The sequence below is a fragment of the Psammomys obesus genome, unplaced genomic scaffold, assembly GCF_907164565.1.
Source record: "Psammomys obesus unplaced genomic scaffold, mPsaObe1.curated_primary_1811, whole genome shotgun sequence".
Lineage (NCBI taxonomy): Eukaryota > Metazoa > Chordata > Mammalia > Rodentia > Muridae > Psammomys > Psammomys obesus.
In genome coordinates, this window is record NW_026590405.1 from 3,101,239 (window position 1) to 3,116,267 (window position 15,029).

Sequence of the window (15,029 nt, forward strand, 5' to 3'; positions counted from 1 at the left end):
AGGGGCTTTGGCTGGGAGTCAAGCTCTAACTGAGTTTCCTTCTTGACAGATAGGCCCTGATGACAAAGATAGCTGGTTCCAGGACTCTGGAGTCCACTGAGGACTCTCAGTGCCCGAAAGCTGCTGGTCTCCTCTGCATGTAGGTCAGGAAGCAGACAGGATGTGTTATTCCCCTAATGAAAGTTCTGGATGGTTCAGGTACCATGACACTAGGTTCACCACAGTGTTTTCCACATAGGGACCTTTAGCAGCTGGATGGACCCTGGCCAGGTCCCTGAGCCCTAAGCTTCTGGGCAAGCAGCCAGCCCAGGTGGCATGAAGGGTGAGTGTGTATATATGTGTGATGGGAAATTCCTTTTGTGACACATTTTAGTAGTTGGGGAGGGTGTGCTCCCAATGTGAGTCAGCACAGCCTGGGAAAGACCTGATTTGGCTTCTCCAGAAACCCAGGGGTGACTCATGCAGACTTTTGAATAGGCCTTTGTTTGCCCTCTGTTGCCCTGTGTACCTGGGTTCAATTTCACTGAGAGGGCCAGTGTGGGCAGGGAGGGACTTGGGACACTCCTGAGCTGTCATTCCAGGAAGGTCTCCCAGCCTCTCAGGTCAGACTGAGGTATAAGCTGGGAAGGCAGGAAGAGCTCTGTCAGGGTCAGGCGATGGCGATGAGCTAGCTCTCCCAAGAAGCCAGGCCTAATGACTGGCAGTGTTCAATGAGGCATAACACTCAGTTCTAGGCCACCAAGATAGGTGAGCACGGCACTTCCTGTCGCAATAGGATCCCCAGACCGGGTGGTGTAAAACAAGAGTTTATTGTCTTTGAGATCTGGAGGCCAGACGTTCAAATTCAAGGTGTGTGCAGGGCCACATTCCTTCCCAAGGCTCTCGGGGTGGGTCTTTGGGTATCATCTCTCTCCTGGTGGCCCCAGGCATCCCTTGGCTGGGGCTCCATTTTGCCCATCTCTGCCTCTGTGGTCAAGTGTTCTCCTAGTTGTCATCATGTGCCCTTTTCAGGACCATTATTGATTTAGAGTTATTGATTTAGGGTTCAATCACCAGATACCAGTGATTTAGGGTCACTTTACTCCAGCGTGACCTCATCTTAATGAATTGCATCTTTTAAAGAACCCACTGATAAATAAGGCTCTGTTCTGAGGTTCCTGGTGAGAGGGGACCCTGTTTAACATAATAAGGTGACGCTGGGCAGGGGTTCCCGCTGGGCAATCTCAGCCTCAGTTTCCTCTTTCTTTCCTCTCTCCATTTCTGGTTTGTTTGTTCCTCTTTTGAGACAGGGTCTCACGTAAAATAAAGTTAGGAGTCATCTTCACTGTCTAGTGAAGGGTGTCCTCAAACTTCTGATCCTCTTGCCTTCCCTTTCTGGATGACAGGCACATGGGCCTTATGCCTGGACTAGGCTGCACTGAGGACAGAACCTCACGCCCTGGCAAGCTCTCTGCTAACTGAGACATACCCTTGGAGCTTCCTCCCCACTCTTAAGGCGAACCCTGTGAGGCCCATTCCTGGGACGGAGAGACAGGTGTCTGAGGCAGTGGTCTACGTGCTGCCTTAGGACAAGAGTTCAACTGTCCCTTGGAGGATGGTCACTAAAGAGCCTTCACCACGGACAGGTGCTAAGCCATCAAGTCCTTAGGCCTGACCCTGCTGGGACCCAAAGGGTTCAGTGGGATGCCCCCAGCTGGGCTCTCCTACCTGCCAAGACTGAGGCCTCAGAGGCGAACGCCGCGGCGAATTCCCGGATGATGTCGGCGGGGCTGTCGTCGATGAAGAAGCCGAGGTAGCTGGTGGAAGAATGGAGAGCAAGAGGAACCAGGGCGGGGAAGGAGCCCAGGATCCTGTCCCCTGCTCGCCTCAGAGCCTCGTACAAACACTCGACTTTCTGGTCTTCACACTAAGGGAAGAGAAGCAGAGAACTCGTGTATCCTCAACTTGTTGAATGGATTCACCTGTTAAGAATTAAGGCTTAATCGCCATGGGCTGTTCTCTGTCCAAGGTTTACCCCTGCAGTTATAGAGTGAAGGGCCACACCCCTCTCCCCCATCTGCTGCTCAGTTACTTGAGGCATCTTGGATAAAAAGTCTTCCTGGAATACAATCTCCTTTACATGCCTAGGTTGGAATTCTCTTGTCACTCACCCTCCCCCCTGAGCCTGTCACCTCCCGAGTCAGTCCTCTTTCCTTCCATGCTCCTTGCCTGTCTCAGTTTGCACATGGTAACTTCTGGAATTCTCCAGTGAACTCTGAGGAAGCTCATGCTGCCCCCCTGGATGCCAGCTCAGACCCCCCAGGAAGCAACACTTTAGTTCTGAACCCAGAGACCTCCTAGTTTCAGGGACATGGGGGTGCTTTGTGGATGTTTGGGGGGTGCTGCTTTCCAGGGGATAGCTTCTGGAAGCTTCTTTGTTGCACACTGATTGTGCTTTGTGGCCTTCTATCGCTGTGGAGTGGCAGAACAAAGCCCTGCCCTGATGTCCCAGGAGTATGTGGGCCTTTCTCTAGCTCATCAGACAGAGGCATAGAGGAAAGGGCTGCAGGTCCTCCTCCTTGCCTTAGCCCTTCCTTTCTTTGTCCCTCAACCATGCATCCTCTTGCCTTGGCAATGCTCCCTGGGGAGGCTGCTGGCTTGACCTTTCTTTTCTCCCAGAGGTCCAGGCCCTGATGTAGGGAAGACCCTGGCTTATGCCTAGCCCAAACCAGCATTCTTCAGTCTTTTCATCACACAGGGGGCTCTTGCTCTGTTCAGGACTTTGCTAGTTTCTGAGTAGACAAGGACTAGGACAACATCTGCCTTCCTAGAGGGGCACATCACCCAAAAGTGCTCCTACAGATAGTTAGAAAGATACAGAGAGCCTAGGGTCATACCTCCTTCTCCCTGGGGAACTGAAGACTAAAATGAATCGGGTCCCGAAGGAGGAACTGAAGTTGACCAGAGGAAGGAAAAGATTCCCTGAAAAGGAGCCAGCTCGTGCTAATGTCTTGGTTAAAATAAAGCAGTTGTGTTCTATTGTTGCCTCGTTACCAGAGAAAACTGACATAAGCCGCAGTGGTGAGCGTTTAAGGCCTCTGGGGTGGACTCACCGTGAAAAAGTCACAGAGCGTCACGTGAGGGAAGACCTCGTGAGCTCTGTTCTTTGCACACTGGCGTCGGCTCTCCCTCCAGAACTCTTGGAGTTTTTCCAGCAAAGGCCCCGTGGGGCAGAGGAAGAGTGCATACTCTTGAGGTATAGGGTCATCCAGTGAAGGGTCACTGCAGTGGCCATGTAGCCTGCAAAAGAAAAACAAAACAAACAAACAAAAAACCAAACCTGTCATATCAGTAGGAGCTGTCCCCATTGAGGACACGTAACAGCAGTGTCACCAGCCCAAAGTTAGGGGTGTGCTGATCTCATACAAACACACAGTGTTGTGGCCATCCCTGCAAGATGGCTCCAGGCGGTGGGGGCTGTGTGGCTCCAGGCTAGACCACTGCATATCTCCTGCTCTTCGCCCCATTACAGCATCCTAATGCAGCCAACGGCAGAGAAGACCAGAGCCCAACCTTTAAATGTGGTATTGAAACACAGAGGGATATTCTTCACATGTTAACTTCACTGCAGACTGCAAATTAAACGGAAAGTTTGAAACCACAAAAGACTGGACAACATTTAGGCGAATGCTACTTTTTTTTTTTCCCCCTGAAAAAGTATTTATTTATTTATTTAGATTAAAAAAAGCATTTATTTGTTTATCGAGGCAGCTCTCTGTATACGGCAGGGGAGCCTGATGGTGATTTTGCTTGTCTCAGCTTCCTCACCGATGGGACTGCAGGTGTGAGTTACCACACCTAGCTAAGAAAATCCACGCTAAATACGAGAAAAACGGACGCACAGCTTCAAAGACAAGTTCATTGCAAAGAGAAATAAAAATGGAAAAGACGCAGTTTATCTTATTGGTCAGGTTAACACTGGCGTTCGTTTCGAAGGTCCAGTGCTGTTTTCCATCGTGTTAAAAGTGCGGCGAGAGCGCGGGCTGCGGGTGCGCAACCATTCCTTAGAGCGCGCTGCCGGCACACGCGGAAGAAGACGCTCAGCGCCTTAAATGAACATTTCTGCCTTTGTTCCCCAGGGCAGGGCAAGCTGCACAGGCAAAAACTCACACGGAAAATCTCTGTCAGGCAAGAGCTAAACGGGAGTGACCTTACTCAGCTCATTGCGGCTACAGCTTTGGAGAGCTCCTGGTCCCTACCTTGTGTGTGAACAAATGTCCTTAACGGTAACGGTAATCTGGATCGGAGGTGGGCCTGCGCCTCTTGGCTCCCCTTGTGCTCTTTCCCGAGCTCACCCCAATGGTGCATTTGCGGCAGGTCCAGTGAGCGTGTGCGTGTGTGTGTGTATGTATGTGTGTGTGTGTTTGCCTAAATCATGTACTACTGTTCGAGCCATTCTGTGACCTGCCTTTTGGGCTCTTTCATGGAAAGAATAGACACGTAGGTTCATTGCCAGCACGAGTCTTCCCAAGGCTGTCTCACAGTCCCTTTCACACAATATGGAACATTGCTTCCACCCATTTCCAAATCCAGAGACTTTTTATTTCTATTGCAATAAAGAGACGCCACAACCATGGCAACTCTTATTAGGGAAAAGGTTTAACTGGGGCTGCCTTAGAGTGTCAGAGGTTTAGTCCGTTATCGTCCTGGCGGGAAGCCTGGCGGCGTGCAGGCAGACGTGGAGCTGGGGAAGGAGAGTGCTACGTCTTGATCCACAGTCAGCAGGAGTGACTGCCACAATCGGGCCTAGCTTGAACAGCTGAGACCCAAAGACCCCCTCCTCCCTACTCCACACGAGTGACACACTTCCTCCGACAAGGCCACACCTATTCCGACAAGGCCACACCTCCCACAGTGTCACTCCCTATGGGGCAAACAGGAGTCTGTGGAGGCCATTCCTGTTCAAACCACCACACATTTCAATTACTTTCACTTTTCCAAAGCTTCCAACACAGTGCTCAGGAGCTCTGTGTACCTGGGGTGTGTGTGTGTGTGTGTGTGTGTGTGTGTGTGTGTGTGTGTGTGTGTCTGACTTTTAAGATCTCCACATACAGGTGGAACTGTGTGGAGTCAGACGGTCAGCTTCTCCTGTTCCAGGTGCTGACACACACTGCACGCTGCCTCCGCCTCAACAGCGTTAAAGGTCCTTTTTCTTATCTGTGCTTCCCTGATCCCCATATGAGGTTAGGACCACTCTCAGGCAATTGTAGGGGACGTGGCTTTATCCCTCTTCCTTGGTGGGTCTCATTGGCGAGGCTGTTACTGGCCCTTCCCAGCACTGAGCTTGGCTTACAGTGAATTGTTTGAATCCGGACGCTGGCTTTGAATTCAGATTGCTGGGACTCTGGGCATTCCCCGTGTCTTGTAGAGGCAGACTGCCAGGACTCTGGGCATTCCCCCAGCTGGTGGAGCCTCTGCCTGTGAGCTCTCTGTTTATCTTCTGCCTGTGTGCCCTCGCCTGTGTGCCCTCGCCTGTGTGCCCTCTGCCTGTGTGCCCTCCGCCTGTGTGCCCTCCGCCTGTGTGCCCTCCGCCTGTGGGCCCTCTGCCTGTGGGCCCTCGCCTGTGTGCCTTCAGCCTGTGTGCCCTCGCCTGTGTGCCCTCTGCCTGTGGACCCTTGCCTGTGTGCCCTCTGCCTGTGGGCCCTCGCCTGTGTGCCCTCGCCTGTGTGCCCTCTGCCTGTGGGCCCTCTGCCTGTGGGCCCTCCGCCTGTGGGCCCTCCGCCTGTGTGTCCTCTGCCTGTGTGCCCTCTGCCTGTGTGCCCTCGCCTGTGTGCCCTCTGCCTGTGGGCTTTCTGGTCTTAGGGGAAGAGGTCTCCCTGAACACAGAATCCCGGGGCCCCTTCACAGGCTTCTATCCAGTGCTGGAGAGTTTTTGCTTTGTTTAGGCGGGGCCAGACGTGGGACCTGGGATAGCGCATATTGATTGTTCATTTGCTAGTTTCTAGAATCAGTCCTAGAAGACAAACTGCCAGGCGTGTTCAGCTAAGGAAAGGAGACTCAAACTGGATCAGCTAAGGAAAGGAGACTCAAACTGAGGGAGTGACACCAGCCCGTGGACAGGGGTTACTGAGAGGGAAGAGTGAGCTGAGTACCAGTGGTGGTGGTGGTTGGGGGGGGGGGCGGGCACCTGCGAGTGTGTGCTTCAGGCACTAACATTCATTTCTCTCGGCTTCCTCACTGTGAGTTCCTAGAGGCCAGCCCTCTCATGCAGCATGGCTTTCCCGCTGTGATGGAGTACACCCTCAGACGCCTCCAAACTAGCCCTTCCTTCTTTTCGTTGCCTCTGTCAGACATTTGATCTCAGCAGCAGGGAAGGGAGCTGATCCGAGACCCAGGTACTCATGCTCCATAGGGGAGCCCTCACCACTGAGCCACCGCCAAGCCCAGATTTTATCACCGGATTTTCGCTGTGGCTTCTCCAGACAAGAGCAGGAGAACTTCCCAGCTGGGAACGTGGTGTCAAGTGACACCAAGCGTGGGGAGGAGCTCCTAAGAACAAGGGCCCCCCCTCCCCAAACACACCCACCCGAAGCAGGGGCCTGGAGTGGGAGTTAAGTCATCTTTCCCTAACCCTCCTCCAGATGTACCCTGAGGTAGCTTGGGGGTCCATGACTGTCTTCAAAGTCCCTTCCCGTCTGCAGTGGCCTGAGAGCATGATGAATTTTATATCAAAACAAAGGACTCCTTCCTACTTCTTTAACATATACCGTAAGCATGAATTTGTGTGGGCCGAATTTGGATTAAATCATTTGTGTGTGTGTGTGTGTGTGTGTGTGCGCGTGTGCACACTTAGGAATGGAAGCCAGCATCCCAGAGATCTGTGCAGAGGTCTACATCTGGCTTTTAAGTGAGAAAAACCTCTAGATTCTCTCTCATGTCTTACAGCAGGGTTATATTATTTCCCCGGGGCTCAGAACTGAATGTTATTTTGAGTCACTTCCGAAGACACCCTATCCCACTCGGAGGACCCACCCAGGGAATAGAGTCCTGGTGGTCTCACCCAAGCCCCCCTGTAGCCCTGCAGCCCCCATCCCACTCACCAGTCTGCGGCCTCCTCTGCCGTCTTCCTTCCTGTGGCTGCTAGCGCTTTGAGCCTGGGGAACATGAACACAGGACGGTCAAGGTTAAGGGTCTCTTCTTTGGAAGGGCTGAGTTCTAGCAGTAAGATGGCTGCTCATCCACACTGTGACCTACCAGGGCTAAGCTGTTGGACTTCCTGACAGGTGCCGTTATGCCGAGACCTCCATCTTTCACACAGTGACTCATGCCCCAACCCCCCTACCAGCTCTCTTCCCACCTCTTGATCGCCTGTTCCCAGACCCTGGAGTCCTAGCGCTGGAGACCCGACCTCTCTCCTGCGCTCCTCTCTCTGCACCTTGCTACCCTGCCAGAAAGCTGACCTAACTTACCTGTGGATGCTAGCGTGAGCTGGGACAGGCTGCATTCCTGGCTCTGGCCTGTGCTTCCCTGACAGCTGCAGCCCCACCCCAACTGTTCAGCAGGAAGCACCCCTTAGCCAGCTGCTGGGCAGGCTGTTCCTCGTTCCCCTCCTGTATGCCTCACTCTCAAATGCTCATTGGCGCTTTCCTCGTGGCGCCCATGTGTCTTATGCATTCTGGCACCTGGGATGTGAATACCTTGACTTGATTTTGGCTGAGCTGGACCACAGAGACCAGAGTTGGCCGTGGACCCAGCAATCATGCAGCTGGCTCCCATTGGAACCCAAATGTGGTGCTGCCCAGCACTGGAGCTGTTTGTGTGAAGAGCAATGGGGATGTAGCCACGCGGAGAGGCCGAGACAGAGAGGCCGTGTATGAGTCTTGCCTGAGCAAGGACTTTAAGACACGCAGGTGTTTACTGTTTAAGGCCAGCGGGGATTCTGAAGGCGAGCCCACCGTACGGCTTGACCAGTGAAACCGAGCGGGTCTTGGAGGTGTTGAGATCTGGCTCCTGCCTGCCCTAGGCTCTCGGCAGGCTATCCTTTAGGCCTTTAGTGTTCTCATTGCCAGCTGGAGGGGGAATGTTTGACTGACGGCTCCCTGATGGGCTGGGTTCTGTCGCCCACTTAGTGGCGACAAAGTCCTGATATCGGGAGGAGAAGGGACTAGTCACCTCACTGAATGGGTTTGGCTTGTTCCCGAATTCCCCGAAGCACACTTCTGACTTGTGTCTACCTGGGCGTCAGGATCAGAGGGGACCACGGCTAAGAAGCAGGTTTGCGATGGGCGCTGTGACTGCCATCAGCATCTCTGAGCCTGTGGGCTTGGATGAGCCGGGTGGTGCTGAGCCTGGCTGTCTCTGGAATTTCTCACCCACCGGACATTCCTGATACTTCCCCCTAGAGACAAATGGATCTCCCTGGGCTGCTCAGAAACTCAAATGGTAACTGTCCCAGCAGATCCTAGCCTTAGAGACTCATCAGAGTCAGATGCCTTGAAATGTCACCTCTGGAGTCACTGAGCTGAAGTGTGAGTGATTGCCCTAACGCTCACTCCTCCAAACCCCTCAAGCGGGCAGCCAGAGACCCACATGGCTCCCAGAGTGCACGTGTCTCAGGGTCTCTGTCAGTCAGTGGGGAGAGCTGCCCTTTCAAAGGTCAAGGCCAGGAGGAAGGAGCCCTCTTCCGAGACACCATCTCACACTGTGAGGCGATCACTTTAGCAGGACGTGAGCAACCCTTGTGTGGCGGCAGAGGGGTCCACCCAGGCAGGCAAGCCAGGCCTCCGGGCCGTGGCAGCTGCTGTACTCACGCGGTATGTGTGGGGTAGCCCATGGCCAGGAGGGGGTCCAGGAGCGAGGCGGTGCTTCGGCCCTTGAGCTTGCTGGAGACCTTGGCGTAGAGCTGAGTCTCCCCCGCAGCCATGTCTTCCTGCTTGCCGAGCAAGAGGCCGCCTGCTCACTGCAAGGGCCAGATAAAGTGAGAGGAGAGAAGGAGGCAGGCTTGAGGTTGTGAAGAAAAACCTCAAGCCTCGTTTGATCTTTCTGACACAGGCGAATATCCTGTTTGCGCAACGAACGGGCTTGAATTCTCCCTGTGGGTCCGAGGCAGTGTCTTCCAAACCCACCTGCTTCCACATCGGGGTCTGCGCCGACACAGTTCATCATCAGGATCTGCTGTGCTCTCGTGCACTCGGGAAGCATTGGGGGGGGGGGAAGTACTGAGTGTGGGAGAAGGTCGGGGCATCAGAAGTCTGGAACAGGCTCCTCCCGTGGGTTTCCACCGGGTACACCCTTGTCTACAGACAAGACACTGAAATTCTTTCTACGTACGGTCCCTGCTTGTTCTAAAACACTAAAAAAATCGTTTTTTTTAAAGTGTTCATTGATCTATTTTATTAATGAATTTTTCAAGTTCAATGCTGTGCACGTAGCACGAGGAATTTCCATAGAGCGAGCACATTCTGCCTCTCCCCTCCGGGACCAATGAAACAATAATGTGAAACCCAGGGCATTTTAGTTTTATGCCCCTCTCTAAAGGGACATCTGGCAGTGTCTGAAGACATTTGTGGTTGCCAAAACAATGGGAAGGGTGGGGACATGCTGGCAACTAGTGGCTGTCACCCACAGACACCACAGGGCTCGAATTTGTCTGTACAGCTACAGGTGGACTTGTCCAGTGCCGGCAACGCAGGGGGCAAAATCCCGCTCCAAGACTTTCCAGAACCTTAGACGTATCCCTGCCCCACCCTGACTCTTCCCCAGCCCCTACTAGGCTCTTCCGTATGTTAATTCAGAGCCTCATGTCACTAGAACACTGGAGCATATGCTCTGTCATGGCTGGTTTCTTCTCAGGGATTGAACCCAGGGTTCCATCCACGCTAGACAAGCACTTTAACCCTTTGCTCCAAATTCTGCCTATGGGATTTGTCCACACTCTCACTTGCTCTGTATTTGTTCATTGCTGTTGCTGAGTAACAGCCTACTAAATGGTTCCTGGCTCTTCCATCTCTCTCTTGGCTTATGAACATGTGGGGAGAGGCCACAGTCTGCCCTCGGGCCAGCAGAGGGTGAAAGGCCTGGCATTGTCAACCCTGTGGTCTGTGCACAGACGCATCTCACTATGGCTGCAACCTGCTCTCCATGATGCCGGTGCTGTGTCACAGGCCTACTGGGCATGGGGCAGCCTCTCTGGGGAAGTGTCTTCTTGGATCTCTCTGCTCATTTCCCCTCCTTGGTTTGTTAGATTTTGTTTTGTTTATCAGCTCTGGTTGGCATCTTCTGCATCCTGTTTGAGAAATCGTTTATCCGAACCAGTGACCACAGTCCCCTCAGCTTTGTTCTAGAAGATTTGCTGTTGTCATTCCCATTTAGCTCAGTGCCGGTTGGAGGTCGTTTTGTGTATGGTGTGAGGCAGGGCTGAAGGTTCTTTATTTTCATTGACAAGACCAGCTCATGCCAAGGGATTGACAGATGGAGTTTGCTTCTGGCTCTGTCGTCTTCTCTTGCCTGATTTGTTCGTTTTTTTGTGTTCGTTCTTTAATCACTATGGTATGAGAGTGAGCTGTGTCTGTGGGGTTGTCCTACGCTCTTGGCTTTTTAAATGTAAATCCAAAGAGCAGGCTGCATGTGTACCATGGAGGCTGCACATGGCTCACACATAGGTCAGTCAACTGTCAGTAATCGGTCACTGCCATTCTCCAGGAAGGGCTGCTGTTTCAGTCACCATGCTAGGGAACTGGGCGGCATAAATGGACAACGGGCTTGAACGTAAAATCTGAACCTATTAAAAACCTGTCGAAGAAAGCCTAGAAAAAAAAAAGCGTATTGTGTTTTAGTTTATAAAACTGTCTTAGGGCATAACAAGCATAATCAATGATCTTTTATTCTTCCCCATTGGGCTTCATCAAAGTCATAAGCGTCTGCTCTTTGAAAAGTACTGTAAAGGAAATGAAAGAAAAGGTAAGCCACAGAGTGGGAGAAAACGCTCCCCGCCTACATAGCCTACATACTTGGTCCGATACCCGGAATATACAGTGTGTTTGTGAAATAGGTATTCTTAACGGCTAGTGAGAGAACCAATAAGCAAGTTTAAAATTGGGAAAGTGTCTAAATGGTGAAGAAGAGACTGGAGCAGTCATGGAAGGTGTCTGGCCTCATTCATCACTGAGGGGTATAGATGAAGAGCACAGCGCAGTTTCAGAACACTGGCTAGACTTGGAGCCAAAGTCAAAAGCACCAACAAGGCCAAGCTTTAACAAGGTGAGAGAATGCTTGAAACTCCCATGTTTTCCGTGAGCTCGTCCTTCGGCCAGCTACTCTGGAAAGCACGTCGACACCGTCTCTTATAAAGGCCAACACGCGTTTACTACATGACCAATTCTGATTTTAGGTTTTACCAGGGCAACATCAAAACGTGTGCCCCCCCCCAACCCTCTTTAAACATCCACGGTGGCTTTATTCGTCACAGCCCCAAACTGGAAAAGACCCCAACAGTCCAAGTCAGATCCAGCGGTGAACACACGCAGAAGTTGTGTGCTCAGGGCAGCTGGGCTCATCCACAGGAAGCGCCACAGCCCTGCTTCCTTCCGCACCAGAGAGCACAGGAGCTCACTGTGCTGAGCCCCTGGGGACAGGCACCGTGTCGCTCGCTGTATGGATTTATTTCCGTGACATTTAGACAGGCAAGATAAGATCTCTCTATAGCTGTAAGGAGCAGATCAGTGGCTGCCTGAGGCAGGGTGGGAGCATGTTGTGGGCTGAGGGACCTGGCTGGGTGGTGTTTACAATGGTATCATTTTTTTCCCCAAGACAGCCAAACTAAGTGTTTCGAATGAGCACATTTGGCAGCCTGTGGAGTAAGCCTCAATAAAACTGATCTTAAGAGCAACGAAAGGAATGCTAAAGATAACAAAAAAAACCCAATGCATTAGGTTAGATTGAATCTGCAGATCGTTTGAGAAGGAACTGACATTTTAACAGTATCAGGTCTTCGATTCCATGAATACAGTATCTCTCCCTACTTAATTTCTCCTAGTGGTGTTTTGTAGTTTTCAGTTTCTTTTTCTTAATTAAAAAATATTTTATTTATGATGGGTGTGTGTGTGTGTGTGTGTGTGTGTGTGTGTTGTGTTGTGTACCTGTGTACCTGTGAGTGAATGCAGGCCATGGCCACGTGTGGAGGTCAGAGGGCAACTTGGGAGAGTTGCTTCTCCCCGTCCCCCTTTGTGCAGTTCTAGTGTTCATGCTCAGGTTATCAGGCTTGTATGACGAGCATTTTACCTGCCGGGCAATCCTGCTGGCCCCTCATTTATGTTTTTGATGATATTATAAGTTATATATATACACACATATATACTTCTATGTGTATATATACATACCTATATACATATATATTTATGCACATAAATATGATATAAGGCTTCTATCCTATAGCTCAGGTTGGTTTTGGACTCATTATGAAGTAAAATATGACCTTGAACTCCTGATCCTTCCGCTTCTACCTGCATCACCAGGCCTTGTTTTAAATAATTATACATATAATATATACATTTAATCTTTATGGGTATTTTGCCTGCATGTATGCATGTGCGCCACATGCATGTCTGGTGCCTCCAGAGGCCAGAAGAGGGCATCAGATCCCCCGTAAACGGCCATGTGGATTTTGGGAACTGAACCTGGGTCCTCTGGAACAGCAGCGGGTACTCGTAACCATGGAGGCCTCTCTCCAGCCCCCGGTGAATGATGCTTTAAGACAATACCAGTTTCCAGTTGTTGGCAGGGGTAGAGAAATACAACTGAGTTTTGTATAAGGATCCCACATCCAAAGCTTTTGCTAAGCTTGCATGCTACTCCTGGAGCTCAGAGATTCTTTTGCACTTTCTACTGCCCCAATATGAGCCAGTCTCTGAGCAGCAGCGGTCTTCCTCTTCCTTTCAAATTGCTGTTGGAACATTAGGGCTATGTGTGGTTTTATTATACCATCACCTGGCACGTTCTTCCAGTGAAGGCAAAAGTCAGCTTTTTGATGCTAACTCGATCTGGTTTCCTAAGAGTAATCCTGAGTCTATAAACACACACACATATATAATGTTATATATAATATAACAATATAATATAATATAACATAACACAACATAATATAATTAATATAATATAATACAATATCATATATAATACAATACAATATAATATAATATATGTATGCTTATGCATTTTTCTATCAGTCACTGAACTCAACGTACTAACACTTTTTTAAAGGGGTCCTGCATCAGTGTTTTTTTGTTGTTTATTTATTTATTATGTATACAGTATTCTTCCTGCATGTACACCTGCGTGCCAGAAGAGGGCACCAGATCTCATTACATATTTGTTTTTAATTAAAAAGTTTTATTTGTGTGTATTTATACAGACATGTGTGGGTACCAAAAGAAGGTGCTGGGATCCCCTGGAGCAGGAATTGTGAGCCTTCTAGCGCGGGTGCTGGTAACCAGATTCCATCCTCTGCCCTTTGAAATCGGCTTTCCACATTTCCCAGCATTCAGAGCTGCCCTGTAGCTGTGAGGTCACACCTGACTCTGGATATGCCCATTCTACAGTCTACACTCTACACCCTTCGTGATTCACGTCTCCCCACTTCTTCTCACTTCCCCCCCCTAACCTAACAGCCACCATTTTGTTCTCTGCTACATTCTTCCTTTTGCACATTCCACACCTAAGGGTCAGCCGGCAGTCTCTTTCTCTGTTTCATTCGCTGTGGCGGACTCCAGGCCTCACTTCATTCTCCTTTTCCCCGGAGGGACCCAAAGGGATAGCCCAGTCAACTGATTCATCTTGAATTGAAATGTTAGAAATAGACAAAGTTCGCCACCATCAAGGCCAAACTCACCTCTTGCTCCAAAGGGAATTAAGAGATGGGTTATTGTGACTCACATGGCTTCGAGTTACCCTGAATGACAATGCTTCGCTGTGGAAGGGCGACACAAACTTTTTATAGTCGCGGAACAAAAGGCATTTTCAAACACACTGCCCGGGACATCAGATAGTGGGTTACAGGAAAGCGAAGGCCTCTCTCCTATAACTCTCAGGTGACATCCGATGCCATGCTCAGCGTTAGGGTGATAGAAGTCAGTTGTCTGCTAAATTATTGCATTCCAGCGGTTTTTACTTGCTGAAGGGATGTTACGTCAGACAAAGAGGTGAGTGATAAATGACCCTAAAGAGGGTTAAAGACAGCCCAAGATGACTTGATTCTTGACCTGCAGCATTTCAACACACACATACATACACTCCACACCCTTAAGTTCTGGTCAGTCTATAAAACATCTTGAACATAGCTGAGGCTTTATGCGTGAGGTGAGTGTGTGTACTATCCATTGGGGAAAAAAGGTAAATATGATTTTTTTCTCCATTCATATATGATTTTTCTTGTCCAAATAATATTTTTGAGCAATTATGTTTATATCTACAATATACTGAAATATGGAATGTTCCGACACATCTCTCCGTAATCCTACAACTTAAAGCTGCGGCAGGAGAATGGTGAGTTTGAGGCCAGCCTGGGCTAACCGATGTGATGTTGACTCATAAAACAAAATGAACTAAGCAAACAGGAACAAAACAAAGGAAGGAAGGAAGGAAGGAAGGAAGGAAGGAAGGAAGGAAGGAAGGAAGGAAGGAAAGTAGGTGAGAGGAAGAGGGAGAAGAAAGCTCATTTGCATCAGCCAGGAAATCCTCTAGCTGACTTTTTCCCTTTCTTCAGACCTTAAATAGTTGTCTTTCAGGTCAGACAGAGGAAAGAAACCAGCCTGATGGACAGTTGACTCCAATGGGGGCCGAGGGGGCTGGGAAACCTGTTTGACCTTTGGCTTGCATCCTGTTGGCCCTTGGTTATCTGTGTGTCTATTCGGTACTGTTTGACCACTTAGATTCAGAAGTGGCTCTTCTTGGTCCTGGGCACTGTGGGGGTTATGACAGAACATTCTAGATCATTGTCCAAGATGTCCCGGTTCAGAGAAAGAAAGGAAAGCTTCAAGAACCAAGTCTCCCATCAC

At 50.2% G+C, this 15,029-nt stretch overlaps 1 protein-coding gene across 2 annotated transcripts in view; it reads right to left on the reverse strand.

Annotated features, from left to right (window-relative positions):
- The window catches only part of Ubash3a (ubiquitin associated and SH3 domain containing A), a 30,090-nt gene extending 21,188 nt beyond the window's left edge, over positions 1-8,902 (reverse strand). For both annotated transcript variants that reach the window (XM_055607237.1, XM_055607238.1), the window contains exons 1-4: positions 8,790-8,902; positions 7,080-7,133; positions 3,093-3,279; positions 1,708-1,906 (exon numbers count right to left, since the gene is read on the reverse strand). In XM_055607237.1, the coding sequence (XP_055463212.1) occupies positions 1,708-1,906; positions 3,093-3,279; positions 7,080-7,133; positions 8,790-8,902 (553 nt within the window). The remainder of the gene's footprint in view (positions 1-1,707; positions 1,907-3,092; positions 3,280-7,079; positions 7,134-8,789) is intronic.
- Between the last annotated feature and the right edge of the window lie 6,127 nt (positions 8,903-15,029).